The following is a 16,777-nucleotide window of genomic DNA, read 5'->3' on the forward strand; positions in this document are numbered from 1 at the left end:
ACCAAAGAAGAGAGAGAGAGAGGACTTTTTAGTACTTGAGGATAATTGACCTTTCAATCACATGAAAACAAGTGGCTTACTAAAAAGTAAAGTGAAGGAACTGGGGCAGTGGCTCAGTGGTTAAGAGAATCGGTGCTCTGCAGAGAATCTGATTCAATTCCTAGCACCCACATGATGACTTACAAACATCTGGAACTGGAACTCTGGTTCCAGGGGATATGGCACCATCATCATAACTTTCTGGGCACCAAGCACTCATGTGGTCTCTCTCTCTCTCTCTCCCTCTCTCTGTCTACACACACACACACACACACACACACACACACACACACACACAGACACACAGACACACAGACACACACACACATACACACACACACACATACACACACACACACACACACACACACACACACACACATATATATAGGCAAACACTCAAATTCATACAAAATAAAAATAAATGAATCAGTTTTTAAGTGAAGAAGCCTAATCATCAGTCATGTATATTTAGATGCCTTTAATTGTTTTGATTGTGGACTTCCCAACTTCTACAATGATGATAAATCCACTTCTGCTATTTATAAACTACCTTCTCCAACGCACACGGCTTAAGACAGGCAATGATATCATTATATGCCAAGAATACATTATCTGGGTGCTGTCATTTCTGTACATGACTATAGTTCAGTGCAGGACATTATTACTGAGAAGGTGCAGGAGACAGTTTATACACCAAATAGTTCTCTGTCTAATTGTGACTTTAAGAAATCATTTGCTTTCAAAGTTGTTAACCTTTCTGGATATCAAATACTCATAACATATGAATACCTGGACATACTTATTTATTAACCAATGAAATCAGGCAGTCTCTCAATTCTTGAACTTTCCATAATGTTTTCTTTTTCTTTTTCTTTTTCTTTTTTTTTTTTGGAAAGGTTCTATATTTTATTACAGGACAAACCACTCCCCCAACTTAAACATGACCAAGTCTCCAGGTTAAAAATGTTGAACTCCATGTGGTAGTTCAAGATCAGTATAAACTCTCAGTCTTGCCATTGTATGAATCCTTACAGACCCAGCTTTGTTCTCTTCCAGTGTATTCTCTTGGAGTTGTACCTGATTTTGTTACCAGTTTTCATCCAAATCCACTGAGGAATAGGATGATTTTGCTTTTGTTCCTTGGCCAGGAATCGCTTGATTCTGAAAGTCTTGTGAGAAGATATGGTGGGAAGCCGAGTCAGCTGTCTCCCATAATGTTTTCTATTATCAAGTCATTTTCATGTTGGCCTATGACAATTTAAGTTTTCCTATTTCATTTGACAAACTATGATTTAGATTTTGTATGCAAAAATCAATTTAAATTTAGTTGGATGTTTATTGCATAATAGACTAGCCAAATGTCACCCAGCTGTTAAAAATATATTCAATGAGTATTGTCATCCAGATAATTAATATATAGTATCTTACTGAAGTCAGAAAATGTGTGCACACAACCATTTCTTTAACATGGAATATGGCAAGTAGCCAAGTCTCCATAAACTTAATTTAAATAAATTTTAACCATTTGGATGGTAATAAACCTCATGGACCTGCTTTAAGACATCTAACCACTTCTCTATCATCTCATCATCAGGAGCTACATTGCACCATCACTTCCCCTGTGGAGAGCAGACCTGGTACAGGGCAGGGATCATCTATTTTAAATTAACCCAGAACATCCTGGATTCAAAGCCAAGGAATGATATTTTCAACTCAAATGAGTATTATGCAAATTATTTTTTTCTTTCATCAAGAATGAATGTTGGACAACTACTTCCTACTTTCTAGAATTGGCGAGCAAGTACTGAAAGAAAATACATGTAATGGGCACCAACACAGAGTGGGGCAGTGGGTAGTGTGCTTCTTTATTATTATATGAACTGGGTATGGTAGCACAATTCATTAATCCCCTCACCCCAGAGGGAGAGGTAGGTGGTTCTCTATGTCAGAGAGGCCAAAGTGATCCATGTAATGAATTGTAAGCCAGCCAGGACTATGCAGTGAGACTCTATCGCAAAAACCTAAACTAAAACTAATTATATAGAGTTGAAACAAAATAAAGTAGTAGTAGTAGTCATCGTCGTTGTCGTCGCAGTAGTAGTAGTTTTAGCATTTCAGGAATCCAGCTCTCAGAACTGCTACCCAAGTTTAACCAGAGAAAGACTTCTTAAGAGTGGGGATAGAGCCAGGTGGTGGTGGCACACGCCTTTAATCCCAGCACTCGGGAGACAGAGCCAGTTGGATTTCTGTGAGTTTGAGGCCAGCCTGGTCTATAAAGTGAGTTCCAGAAAGGGCACAAAACTACACAGAGAAACTCTGTCTTGAAAAACAAAACAAAACAAAACAAAACAACAACAACAACAACAACAACAAAAAAACGGGGATAGAAAGATCTCTTACCTATAGTAATTTGCACATGATCTGAGTCATTCTCATTTGTTCTTCTTCAGCTCTAATTCTTTTAATTGCCTCTAATTCTTTAGTTCTACTTCTTTTGTTTCAATTCTTTGGTTCCAACTCTCTCTATCCTAAATCTTTGGTTCCAATTCTCTTTTGTTCCAGTTCTCTTTAATTCCAATTTTCTCTCACACTTCTCTTAATGTTTCTTCTTCATTTCTCATACTTTTTTCTCTGCCCATTCAGCTACATCCCTCACTCAGCCCACACATAAACTCACACACTCAGTACTTCCTCTACTCCCCTCACAGCCAACCAATGGACAATTATATGTTACATTTTCAGGGTTCAAACCATTCTCATAACACATGATAAGTCGCACAGTTTCTCTCAGGCCAGTAAGGTATGTGGACTGGCCAGTGAATAACATTTGGCAGTTAATATAGTTCTAAGTTGACCAGGGTACTCAGACAGAAAATGATATAGAAATTCAGGACTTAATAATGACCAATTAGTTGGCTGAACATTGGGGTTGGGAGTACTTGCAAAAAGTCCATTATTGCAGAGGGTTATGTCTTAAGGATGTCAGCATGACTTCAATTTAGCAGACTTGGGAATTTGTCCTTGAGCATTCTCTGCAGGGGCAGCTAGTTTGTTTTGAATTTGTTCTAAAGTCTAAAATTAGGTCTCTTTGTGACCTAGAATATTGTTACTTTTCTGTGTCAGTTATGAAAAATATTTTAGTATTATCAAAATTATACAGGGTAAGCCAGACTCATCTTCCTGACCGTCCACAGCTGTATGTGTGTCCAAAAGATGTAAAACATACTACCAATGGGCTGTGGAAAGAAGCCCACAGCTGTTCTTTTATGGGTGTCACACAAGTAAGTTACAGACAGAATTCAACTGATTTCCACAGCCCGTGACCCCACAGACTTTGTCTAGTGGAGCTTCCCATCAGAATTATTCATCCGGTAGTCAACCTGTTGGATACTAGCTGCCACCTGCTGCATACTCCCATGGCCCTCAGCAAGTAGTAGTAGTAGTAGTAGTAGTAGTAGTAGTAGTAGCATTGAGGTACTAGGGATTGAATCAGGGGCATGTAAGTGCTAGACAAGTGCTCCATCACTGGGCTAGATTCTTATCCAATTAAATAACTGCTCTACAATGTTTAAAGTAGATTTTTCAGTGTGTGCCTATGTATTGTATTACATTTATTATCTATTAGTTACTGTATTCACTGCTTAATAAGTATTGATTTCTTGGTTAATATGAGTTTTGACAAATCTTTGTACTCATAAACCCATAGAGTGTGATATTGTTTCTGAATGCAAGTAAGTAATTTGATGGTGTTTTGGAGTTTGGATTACAATTTTCACAAAGTAAAACATAAATTATTATTCCTTTCTTCCCTTCCAAGGTATCAGTGAACTATTTTTTTTAGTTGTTCTTCCCAGATCTTGAGACCTTTCTGAAGTTCTTTTTTTTCTTTTTTTTTTATGAAATACATTTAATTATAAAAATTTTTTCCATTTTACATACCAACCCAAGTTACCCCTCCCTCCCTCCCTTTCTCCTGCCTCCTCACCTCCCTCCCAATATGCCCCCATCCACTCCTCAGAGTGGGTAAGGCCTCCCATGGTAGTCAACAAAGTCTGGCATACCAAGTTGAAGGAGAGCCTAGCCTCTCCATTATATCAAGGCTGAGCAAGGTATCCCACCACAGGGAATGGGCTCCAAAAAACCAGTTCATGCATCTGGGATAAATCCTGGTCCTGCTGCCAGGGACCCCCAAACAGATCGAGCCACATAGCTGTCACCCACATTCAGCAGGCCTAGTTTGGTCCCATGTAGGTTCCTGAGCTGTCAGTCCAGAGTCAGTGAGCTCCAACTAGTACTGGTCAGCTGTCTCTGTGGGTTTCCCCATCATGTTCTTGACCCCTTCTTCTTCATCTTTTGTTTTGTTTTGTTTTGTTTTTGAATGTTGAATTCCATTTATTGAAGGAGGGAGGAGGTCTTAAATACAGGCTTATAGCACAATGGGGGAACCCTAGATGGAAGAAGTTCATTTCTGATTTTTTTTTTGAGCTGAGGATTGAACCCTGGGCCTTGTGCTTGCTAGGCAAGTGCTCTACCATTGAGCTAAATCCCCATCCCTGCTCCTGACGTTTTACAATCTTGCATCTAAGCAGTTAACACCCAATATGCTGGATACACAGATATGGAGCTTCCCTTAAGCTTTCAGGAGGGTGGAATCTCGCAGGGAATTAGCATAGGGAGGATATCAAGGTCAAGGTCAGCAAGCAAGGCAACAGTTACCCAAAATGGGGGCCAGAGACCTACATTTCCCCCACTTATACTAAAAAATGAGCTTCTGACTTAGGTTGCATGGGACGTCAGCAGGTCACCTTACCCATCATAGAGACACCTGTCCAGGACACACAGGCATTCTGTCTTAGGTAGGTGTGTGCTCCCCAGGTATTACCTATCTCTGAATACTCATTATCATACAGGCTCAATTGTGTGAGAGCTGCAGAGTTAACTGTTGTGAAAGTGGCACTGGGCTTGCAATCTGTGTGTTCGACACAGAAAAGACCAACAGAAGACTTAATCTACCCATAGCTGGTGTGTTAAAGGCAACTGAGCCATTCCCTTCCTTAACAAGTCTTACTGCAAATTGGAGACCTTGTAAGATGGTATCCTGAAAACAAGTAGAACTTGAGTTTGTAAATTTATAGCTTTCAAGGCCAATTGAAAGGTATATAACTACTGATTTAAGTTTGTCATGCCCAATAGAATGAAAAATTAATTAATTGTGGTAGCTACTTTTGCTGCCAGGGTCTCCACTGTGCTAGCTGTAGTAACCAATTATGAAATTGCAGTCCCAGAAACAGTAGTAGCAGTGGTTGCCATGGTTATAACAGCAACAATGGCAGCAGCAATGACAAATTCTCTTCTGGAGCATGTGGGTATCCATTGGCATGGACATAAGTCCAAGAACATGAACTTCTGAGACCCATTATTCTTGATCCCAACATAACCCAAGCTGGCAGCTCTGCAAAAGCACAACTAAGAACTTTAAAGAAAAAACAGGCAGCTCACAAGGAACAGAACTAATGGTCTCATAATGACTACATTTAGACTCACAAATTTTAAGGTATCTTCAAAGGGGGCTAAATGAATTTCAGGAGGCCAAAAAATGTTGCACAGAGCCACTCCTGAGAAGTAGGTACTGCTCCAGTTTGAATAGGGCTGTAAGAATGAAAATGCTTAGCTGGCATGCTACAGTTAATAAATGGAAGTCAGTGACCTTCAGCGTTATCCTTAATCTCTGAGGTGTCTGGGTGACACATTCTAAAACATACTTGAAAAAGCAACTACTGTACATCACCTTCCGAAGAATCCAACTGCATGGCTGCAGTTCCTAGGCTTACATTAATGCTTGCCAAAGCTGGACATATTGGGCTTGCAATCACCATTGGCATCGGAAGGGGAGAGTTTTTCACAAAGGCCCAATGCAGTTTTTCAGCTGCAGCCACAGGGCACCTTCAGTGCTCAGAAACCCAATGAGGAGTTTTATTGTCCTGAGAAAAGACATAAGCAGAACCCTGGGCCCACACCAACACCAGATTGGGTCCCCTCCAAGTGTCAGAAAGAATGGTCTTCCCATCACTCCAGAGGGTGATTTGCAACAGGAACTCTCCAGTGCTTATCTGTAGTGGATATTCCAGCAGAATCCACTGATAAGAATATAATACAAGGGAAAGAATAGAATGTGGAGAAGAATGATGAGCACCTCGTTTCTCCTTTTTGCTGTAGCATGTTTGTCTGTTTGTTTTTAATAGTTCAATTTTTTCTTTTCTTTTTTATTTTTTAGATTAATTAATTAATTAATTTTTTATTATCAGCTTGATACAGAATAAATTCTTACCGTAATATTGTGGTGCTTCATTGAGGGTTGCTCAGTAATTGAGTAAAACCAGATCTTATTATAAGGAGCAGTCAACCTAAGGTCCTTCATGTCATATATATTATATATATATATATATATATGTATATATATATATATATGTGTGTGTGTGTGTGTGTGTGTGTGTGTGTGTGTATGTATATATATATATATATATATATATATATATATATATATATATATATAGCCTTATGGTTCTGTGGGTTGCAGTCTGATTGTTCTTTGCTTTCTATCTAGAATTCACTTATGAGTAAGTACATACCATGTTTGTCCTTCTGTGTTTGGGTTACCTCACTCAGGATGATTTTTTTTTCTAGTTCCATTTGGATGCGAATTTCATGCTGTCATTGTTTTTCTCTGCTGCATAGTACTCCATTGTGTATATGTACCACAATTTCTTAATTCATTCTTAAGTTGATGGGCATCTAGATTGTTTCCAGATTCTGGCTATTATGAATAATGCTGCTATGAACATAATTGAGCATGTATCTTTGCGTTATGGTTGAGCATTCCTTGGGTATATGCCTAAGAGTGGTATGGCTGGGTCTGGAGGTACTTCGATTCCCAATTTTCTGAGAAACAGCCTTACTGACTTCCACAGTGTTTGTACAAGTTTGCATTCCCTCCAACAGTGGAGTAGTGTTCCCTTTGCTCAGCATCCTCTCCAACATTGACTGTCATTAGTGTTTTTGACCATAGCCATTCTGACAGGTATAAGGTGGTATCTCAGAGTCGTTTTGATTTGCATTTTTCTGATGATTAAGGATGTTGAGCATTTCATTAAATGTCTTTCAGCCATTTGTGTTTCTTGTTTTATGAATTCTCTGTTTAGTTCTTTAGCCCATTTTGTAATTGTATTGTTCGGTATTTTGATGTCTAATTTCTTGAGTTCTTTATATACTGTGGAGATTGATCCTCTATCAGTTGTGGGGTTGATGAAGATCTTTTCCTATTCTGTAGGCTGTCTTTTTGTCTTATTGCCCTGCAAAAGCTTCTCAGTTTCAAGAGGTCTCATTTATTAGTTTGTGTGCTCAGTGTTTGTGCTGTTGGTGTTATATTTAGGAAGTGATCTCCAGTGCCAATGCATTCAAGAGTACTTCCTACTTTCTTTTCTATTATGTTTAGTGTAACAGGATTTATATTGAGGTCTTTGGTCCACTTGGACTTGACTTTTGTGCATGTTGACAGATATGGATCTATTTGTAAGCTTTTGCATACTGACATTCATTTATGCCAGCACCATTTGTTGAAGATACTTTCCTTTTTCCATTGTATGGTTTTGGCTTCTTTGTCAAGAATCGGGTGTTCATATGTGTGTGGATTAATGTCAGGGTCTTCAATGACATTCCATTGGTCCATATGTCAGTTTTTATATCAGTACCAGGCTGGTTTTATTATTATAGCTCTATAGTAGAGCTTGAGGTCAGGGATAGTGATGCCTCCAGAGGTTGCTTTATCATACAGGATTCTTTTAGCTATCCTGGGTCTTTTGTTTTTCCATATGAATTTGAGTATTGTTCTTTCAAAGTCTGTGAAGAATTGTGTTGGTATTTTGATGGGCATTGCAATGAATCTGTAGATTGCTTTTGGTAAGATTGCCATTTTTACTATGTTAATCCTACCTGTCCACAATCATGGGATATCCTTCCATTTTCTGATATCTTCTTCAATTTCTTTCTTTAGAGATTTAAAGTTTTTATCAAAAATTTCCTTCACTTGTTTAGTTAGTGTTATCCCAAGGTATTTTATATTATTTGTGTCTATTGTAAAGGGTGATGTTTCTCTGACTTCTTTCTCAGCCCTTTTATCATTTGTGTATAGGAGGGCTACTGATTTTTTTGAGTTGTTCTTGTATCCTGCCACTTTACTAAAGGAGTTTATCAGCTGTGGGTGTTCCCTGGTAGAATTTTTGGGGTCACTTATGTATACTATCATATCATCTGCAAATAGTGAAAGTTTAACTTCTTCCTTTCCAATTTGTATCCCTTTGATGTCCTTTTGTTGTCTTATTGCTCTAGCTAGAACTTCAAGTAGTATATTTAATAAATATGGGGAGGGTGGACAGCCTTTTCTTTTTCTTGATTTTAGAGGTATCAGTTTGAGTTTCTCTCCCTTTAATTTGATAGTGGCTGTTGGCTTGCTGTAATTTGCCTTTATTTTGTTTAGGAATGTTCCTTATATTCCTGATCTCTCTAAGACATTTATCATGAAGGGGTGTTGGATTTTGTCAAATGCTTTTTCAGCATCTAATGAGATGATCATGTGGGTTTTTTCTTTCAGTTTGTTCAAATGGTGTATTACATTGACAGATTTTTGTATGTTCATCCCTGGGATGAAACCTACCTGGTCATGATGGATAATTTTTTTGATGTATTCTTGGATTCGGTTTGCCAATATTTTGTTGAGTATTTTTACATCAATGTTCATGAGGAAGATTGGTCTGTAATTCTCTTTCTTTGTTGCATCTTTGTTTGGTTTGGGTATCAGGGTAATTGTAGCTTCATAGAGTTTGGTAGTGTTCCTTCTGTTTCTATTGTGTGGAACAATTTGAAGAGTATTGGTATTAGTTCTTCTTTGAAAGTCTGGTGGAATTCTGCACTGAAACCATCTGGTCCTGGGCTTTTTTTGGTTGGGAAACTTTTGATAACTGTTTCTATTTCTTTAGGGGTTATTGTTCTATTTAAATGGTTTCTGTGGTCTTGATTTAACTTTGGTATGTGGTATCTATCCAGAAAATTGTCCCTTTCTTCCATATTTTCCAATTTTGTGGAGTATAGGTTTTTGAAGTATGACCAGATGACTCTCTGGATGTCCTTGTTGGCTGTTGTTAAGTCTCCCTTTTCATTTCTGATTTTTGTTATTTTGTGTGCTCTCTCTTTGCCTTTTGGTTAATTTGGCTAGGGCTTTGTCTATCCTGTTGATTTTTTCAAAGAACCAACTCTTTGTTTCATTGATTTTTTTTTTTTTTGTATTGTTCTCATGGTTTCTATTTTGTTGATTTCAGTCCTCAATTTGATTATTTCTTGGTGTCTATTTCTCCTCGGTGAGTTTGTTTCTTTTTGTTCTAGCACTTTCAGTTGTGCTGTTAATTCATTGGTATGAGATTTCTCCATCTTCTTTATGTGTGCATTCAGGGCCATGAATTTTTCTTAGTTCTGCTTTCATAGTGTCCCATAAGTTTGGGTATGTTGTACTTTCATTTTCATTGAAATCTAGGAAATATTTAATTTCTTTCTTTATTTTTTCCTTGACCCATTGATGTTTCAGGTGAACATTATTCAGTTTCCATGAGATTGTAGACTTTCTATAATTTTTGTTGTTGTTGAAGTCTAACTTTACGACATAGTGGTCTGATAAGATACAGGGGGTTATTCCAATGTTTTTGTATCTGTTGAGATTTGTTTTGTGACCAAGCATGTGGACAATTTTTGAGAAGGTTCCATGGGGTGCTGAGAAGAAGGGATATCCTTTTGTGTTAGGATGGAATGTTCTGTAGATATCTATTAAGTCCACTTGAGTCTTAACATCTGTTAGGTCCTTTATTTCTTTGTTGAGTTTCAGTCAGGTAGATCTATTTTTTGGTGAGAGTGGTGTGTTGAAATCTCCCACTACTAATGTGTGGGGTTTGATGTGCGTTTTAAGCTTTAGCAATGTTTCTTTTATAAATGTGGGTGCTTTTGTATTTGGGGCATAAATGTTCAGGATCAATACTTTGTCTTGGTGTATTTTTCCTGTGATAAATATGTAATATCCATCTTCATCTCTTTTGATTGATTTTAGTTTGACGTCTACTTTATTAGATATAAGGATAGCTACACCAGCTTATTTCTTAGGTTCATTTGCTTGGAAAGCCTTTTCCCAGCCCTTTACTCTGAGGAAGTATCTGTCTTTGAAGTTGAGGTGTGTTTTTTGTATGCAGGAGAAGGATGGATCCTATTTTCTTATCCATTCTGTTAGTCTGTGTCTTTTTTTAGATGAGTTGAGACCATTGATATGGATGGATATTAATGACCAGTGATTGTTAGTTCCTGTTATTTTTGTGGTCATGTTGTATTGTCCTTCTTTGGTGTTTGTTGGTGTGGGATTATCTATTTCCTGAGATTTCATAGGTGTGTTTAGCTTCTTTAGGTTGGATTTTTCCTTCTAGTACTTTCTGTAGGGCTGGGTTTGTGGACAAGTATTGCTTAAATTTGGTTTTATAATAGAATATTTTGTTTACTCCGTCTATGGTGATTGAGAGTTTTGCTGTTTATAATAGTCTGGGTTGGCCTCTGTGGTCTCTTAGTGTCTGCATAACATCTGTCCAGGACCTTCTAGCTTTCATTGTCTCTATTGAGAAGTCTTCTGTTATTCTGATGGGTTTGCGTTTATATGTTACTTGGTCTTTTACCTTTGTGGCTCTTAATATTGTTTTCTTTGTTCTCTATGTTTAGTGTTTTGATTATTATGTGGCGAGGGGACTTTTTTTTTTTTTTTGATCCAGCCTATTTAGTGTGCTGTAAGCTTCCTGTATCTTCATAGGTAATTCTTTCTTTAGGTTAGGAAAGTTTTCTTCTATGATTTTGTTGAATATGTTTTCTGTGCCTTTGAGTTGGTATTCTTCTCCTTCTTCTGTCCCTATTATTCTTAGGTTTGGTCTTTCATGGTGTCCCATATGTCTTGGATGTTTTGTGTTATGACTTTTTTGGCTTTAGTGTATTCTTTGACTGATACATCTATTTTGTCTATTGTGTCTTCATTGTCTGAGATTCTCTGTTCCATTTCTTGCATTTGGTTGTTTATGCCTGTTTCTGTAGTTCCTGTTTGATTAGTCAGGGTTTCTACTTCCAGCTTTCCCTCAGTTTGTGTTTTCTTTATTGTTTCAATTTCATTTTTCAGATCTTAAATTGTTTCCTTCCTCTGTTTAATTACTTTTTCTTGGCTTTCTTTGATTTCTTCCAATTTTTTGTTTGTTTTTTCTTCCGTTTCTTTAATGGCATTTTTAATTTCCTCTCTAAGGGAGTTTTTCACTTCCTCTTTAATGGAGTTTTCATTTCCTCCTTAAGGGAATTTTTTATTTCCTCTCTAAGGTAGTTTTCACTTCCTCTTTAATGGCTTTTTCATTTCTTCTTTATGGAATTTTTTTATTTCCTCTTTAAGGGAGTTTTTCATTTCCTATTTAAGGGCCTCTATTATCTTCTTAATCATTTTTAGGGTTGATTTCTTCTGTTTCTCCTGCCTTGGTATGTTCAGGTCTTGTAGGTATAGAATCACTAGGTTGTGATGTTGTCATATAGGTCTTCATGTTGTTGCCTGTGTTTTGCACTGGCATCTACTCATCTCTTCCTCTGTTTAGTGCAGGCAGTGTCTGTGTCTGAAGGTACCTCTCTTGTTCTAATTGTTAGTCTTGGTTCACTAGGATTTCTTTGTTAAATTGGTGCTGCTGGGTTCTGTTTGTTTGGGATCAGCTCAGTTAAATCAGTGTTAGTGGCTTCTGCCTCTGGGAGCAGTTGTTCCTGGTTGCTGTAGGGTGTGCTTATGGTTTCAGTGGTTGTTAGGTTCTTAGGGGTTAGGCTGGGTTTTTTTTGGGGGGGGTAGGGGGGAATAGAGAAATGTAGCTGTCTGGTCACTGGGACTCCAATGGGTAGGGCCTAGGAGTTAGAGACCTGATCTGCCCGTCTGGAGATGGGCGCTTACCTGTTCTCAGTCAGTGAAGTGTATACTTACAATTCTGGTGATCTGGTTCCATGGCTGGGTGTTGCCTTCTTTTGTGTTCTCAGGTCACCTTTTGCTCTTTCGTCAGCTCCTCAGCTATTCTTATTTCCTCAGACTGCAGACTATAGGTTTCTGATTCCTCTCCCAGATGGATTTCAGCTGAGTAGGGTAGTCTCAGTAACACCTCCAAGTTGTTGGGTTTTGCAGGATTGGCCACTGGGCCCTGGGTTGGCCTCAGACTGTGTTCAGAGCTGTTCTGGTCTCCTCCCACAGAGATGGCTCCTTCCCCAGGTGTTGGTATTAAAGGCGTCCTTGTTCTAAAATCTTGATTAGGAACTTGTTTTCATTAACTCCTCAGAGGATGGTAGCTCAGTTTCTGGTTTTTGATTATAATTGAGTCTAGGCCGCCACCCCCACAGCTGGGCCTGCTTGCTTCTGTGGCCCTGGCCTTCTCTGCCTGCCTGCCTCTGCCGAACTATTTTTTGTTCCTAATTTTATATATTATTATTCCTGATCTATATCCACTGATAATAGAAAAGGCCTTACTGCATGAGTCACCACATTGCCCAGCATCCCTCTGTGAATTACCATGGTGCCCAGCACCTTGTTTGAATCATTTTGCTCCAAAGGGCCTCTATGGATCTGGGGAGTTACTTCTCACTCTTTTTTCATGAATAAAGCAGAGTAATTTCCCAATATCTCTTTCTGTGTCTCTGTCTCTCTGTCTCTCTCTCTTGTTCAGTTGGACACTTGTGCAAGTGTGTGTGTGCAACATCAAAGGAATTACCTACTTTATAGTAAATATTTTGTCTGTTTTGGAGAAATACCAGAAATCAACAGCTCACTGGTTTTACTTGCTAGTGAAATTAATATTTTAAGCTATTGACACATCAAAAATTGATGGCATTTTGAGTTAATTGGACTGTTCCTACAATTGGAAATAGCTACTCTAGGCTGAAAGGATGTTCTAAACAAGTAGGTAAAAATAAAGACTCAGTTTTGCCTTCTAGATACACGAGGTGGAAGGAATATGTGACTGAAAGGCTCTGTGAAGGGAAATGGCAAACGTACCAATAAGTAGTACAAATTGATTGTCATTTGGTGCAGAGGGGTGTGTGTTCTATGCAGCCATGGTTCATGTTCACAGCTGGGTGCAGAAAGGTGAGGTTGCTAACCAAGATGTAGAAATTCTCTAATTTATTATTATTATTATTATTATTATTATTATTATTATTATTATATTTGTGTTTTAATTTTACACATCAGCCATGGGTTCCCCTGTCCTCTCCCCTCCTGCCCCTGCCCTCACCTTCCCCCCATTCCCTCCCTTCCATTCCCATCTCCTCCAGGGACAAGACTCCCCTGGGGATTCATTTAAACCTCGTGGATTCAGTATAGGCAGCTCCAGTCCCCTCCTTCCAGGCTGAGCAAAGTGTCCCTGTGTAAGCCCCAGGTTCCTTCATTTATTTTTTTAGTTTATTGGCTTTTTTTCTTTCCTCTACTTTCACATCTCCCAAGTAGCTCATTGGGTAACATCACTTACTGCCAAAGCTGATAACTTATGTTTAATGTCCAGGTTCCAATAGTGGAAGGAGAGAATCACTGCTTAGAAGTCCTCTAACCTCCACACATGCTACAGCCCATGCATGTGTACTCCCCCCCCCCCCACCAAATAAAAGCTGTTTAGTTTTTTAAAAGAGAATACAAATATATAAGCTACTCAATGTGCATCTAGATTAGCCCTCTATTTCTTCTTTCAACTAACTTGTGTTCACCCAGGGTCTCAGGCATACTGGAGATTATATAGTTAGAGACTATGGTAGAAAAGAAGACTAGGGTATAAAGGAAGAAATGGAGCTGGGATGGTTAGAAAGGAATACATAGAGAATATTAGATGTAGGAAAACAGTCCGTGGAACACAAGTGTGGCATAGCTGTCTCTTTGGTGATCCTAGTTTTCCCTTCTAAAACCAAAATGTGTGCCACAGAAGTAATGCTAAGAATTCAGGGATCAACCTGATGTACAGTTTGGTCAAGACATCACATTCTAATCAATAAGGCATAAAGTTAGCATTGCCAATTAAAAGTGAAAAGCATAGAAACAGACTGAAAGGCAGAAGTCATTGGGCTGTAGATTATGTCTTCTTATTGCACAGTTCTCTATTAGCTCTCTTGTCAACTGAATTAGAAAGTCAATACTAATCACTCATATGGGGAAGAGAGGACACTGCACAGGGATGCACTTTTCAAATGACCTTGTCACAGGTGATATTTCTGCTCTCTTCCAAGTTTAAAATTGATATTTAGGAGCAAAGGTCACAGGGCTCTCTATTTTGAGCAGGCACAAGATTTTTCAAGTTGTCTTTTGTAGGACAAATTGGCTTGGAAGCAATGTTTGGGGTATAAAAGAGGAGAAAGAGACATAAAACCATGACAAGGGACAAACAGCTGACAATAATTCCCATCATGGAGAAAATAGGGATTTATAAAAAACAGGAAAAAAAAAGGTAAAGTTCTCTATTGCTTTTTCCCACTCCTTTCCCCTCTCTCTAAATCAATAGTGACTCTAGGGACCTATTAGTTTGTCAGTCCATCATTGAATTAAATGCAGGATACATCTCTTCCACAAAACAACAGCAGGAACAGAATCAGTATTCTGGCTATGTTCCTGGCATTCAGCTTGATAAGCTGCATGGGAAGCTACTTGTCAAAGCCCTTTGATAATGGAAATGGCTCTCTTCACTTTACAAAGACATTGCTTATCAACTATACTTTGAGGAGCTGCAAAAATTCTTCCACATTTCCAATTTACATTCTAATCTTCCACATGTGGTTTAAGCACATGACATTTTGTTTCTGGCTTTCTTGCCAAAATATCTCCAAGGATGTGTGAGTTGAAATTATGATTTTCTTTGTAGAATAAGTCAAATGTGGCTGCCTGCAATTTTGGGAGACTGTCTAAAACTTCTGAGTTCTTTGTTGTGACTGTTGGACATTTATTCCAAAGTCCAGAGATGGGACTATAAATCTTAGCTGCTTACCACGACCCAGATCAAGACTTCTGCAGTTTGCAGGCTTCTATGAAAGCAGTCTGGTCACATACATGTATTGAAAGGGCATCTATTTGTTTATTGAAAGTAAAGCATCAATAAGAAACAAGCACAGTTAATATTTTAAAAAACAAAATCAAAGAAATTGTCTCATAAACAGGATTCTATACTAGGTATCTTTTCTGGAATGTTCTGTTCCTTTAAAGAAGGGCTTTTAGTTTCTGTTCTAAATAAGCAGGAAAGTACATCATTTGAAGGGTTACAATTTAAGTTGGTACATCTTAGTGTATGTTTCAACAAATTGCTAGTGTTTCATTGTGTCCTGAGCTATGAATAACATTCACAAAAATGAAAACCTAAGCAAATATAACACGGAAATAAATGTTCCTTTAAAAACAAGTCATACCTGTACCTACTTCTTCTCTATGTGAAAAGATGAATGTGTTAGGCAACACCAAAATAGCTATGACTAGATGCCAGGTAACTCAATACATTATTTATCACTTCATGGACAAGAAGTGATATGCACAAGATGAGGACAGAGAAGCCCAGATTAGAAACTGAGTAAGCATTCCAAAGTTGTGTAGCATCTCAATGGTGGGCCATTGATAGAATCCAAGTTCCACTGACAACAAAGACCATGGATGAAATCATGATACATATTGGAAGTTTACAGCCAAGCTTGCTAGTGAGACAGACAAACACAAGCATGGCTCAGCAACCCAGGGCTCCACTAGGCTTCAGACATGCACATGCCTCCTACTCTAATAATGCCCTTGGCAATCTCAAACCACTATCTGCTTATATTGGACACACACATCATCCCCAAAAATACATTTAGCAGTAATAACAACCTAGGATCTGTGCCTACATCAAACTGATTATTATCATCAACATCATTATTTTCTCTGAATAATCAATAACGTTTCTTCTCCCTTCAACAATTATCAAACTTAAAAGACATTCTATTTGGTTTTACTCTGGCTATACCTAGGTATTAAGGTAGGTGGGTTGCTCTAGCCTGAATTGGTTTCTGTGCCTGTGCAATAAGGCAAATTGTGTCTACCAAATGAATTTTTAGGTGGAATCTCCTTTTTACCATCTCATGCCTATGCATAATTTGGAATACATATAACTGAAACTAGATGTATCATGGGAAAGTAACTATATAAACAGCAAAATCAAACATAATCCAAGCCTGTCAATCAAAAGAGAGAAAGCATGTACCACAACCATTAGCAATCAAACTCTTCCTCTTGAACCTCATAAAAAGCAGCCCCAAGCAATAATCATGGCCTTATGTGGGACATTTACCCACCAACCCCACAGCTCCCCAGAGTTTTCTTGAGTGTGAGCAGCAGGAAATACTAGATAGAAGGATTTATAGTGCAGAGATAAACAGATAGAAAATAAAGGATAGCCTTGAGAGGGCCTGGAACCTTTTCCAATGGGCCCTGATTGTCTCTGCCCCAGGATATTTATAGAGATGCCAAGGGGGGTAGAACAAAAGACCTTCTCCCCCAGCAGAGCCAAGTGCAGACCATTTCAGACACCTGCACTGAGGCCTGTGGCCCTAATCATTCTCCATGCAGACCTGCTGGGTAAAGCCCTGAGGAACCTGTAAA

At 38.4% G+C, this 16,777-nt stretch overlaps 1 protein-coding gene across 1 annotated transcript; it reads right to left on the bottom strand.

The window, feature by feature from the left end:
- Nucleotides 1–1,070: 1,070 nt before the first annotated feature.
- On the bottom strand, nucleotides 1,071–8,060 carry LOC118585517 (60S ribosomal protein L39-like). The gene is made up of 2 exons (XM_036190172.1): nucleotides 8,032–8,060; nucleotides 1,071–1,263 (listed from the first exon to the last, which is right to left on the bottom strand). The coding sequence occupies exons 1-2, from the start codon at nucleotides 8,058–8,060 to the stop codon at nucleotides 1,071–1,073; spliced, it is 222 nt and encodes a 73-aa protein (XP_036046065.1).
- Nucleotides 8,061–16,777: the final 8,717 nt, after the last annotated feature.

The sequence above is a fragment of the Onychomys torridus genome, chromosome 6, assembly GCF_903995425.1.
Source record: "Onychomys torridus chromosome 6, mOncTor1.1, whole genome shotgun sequence".
Lineage (NCBI taxonomy): Eukaryota > Metazoa > Chordata > Mammalia > Rodentia > Cricetidae > Onychomys > Onychomys torridus.

What these genes read in the sequence shown, in the direction of transcription:
- LOC118585517 (XM_036190172.1), bottom strand. Translation starts at nt 8,060, where the DNA reads ATGGAAGGATATCCCATGATTGTGGACAG. An exon ending in TATCCCATGATTGTGGACAG is followed by an intron (nt 1,264 to 8,031) that starts GTAGGATTAACA and finishes ACTTGATAATAG; the next exon opens with AAAACATTATGGGAGACAGC.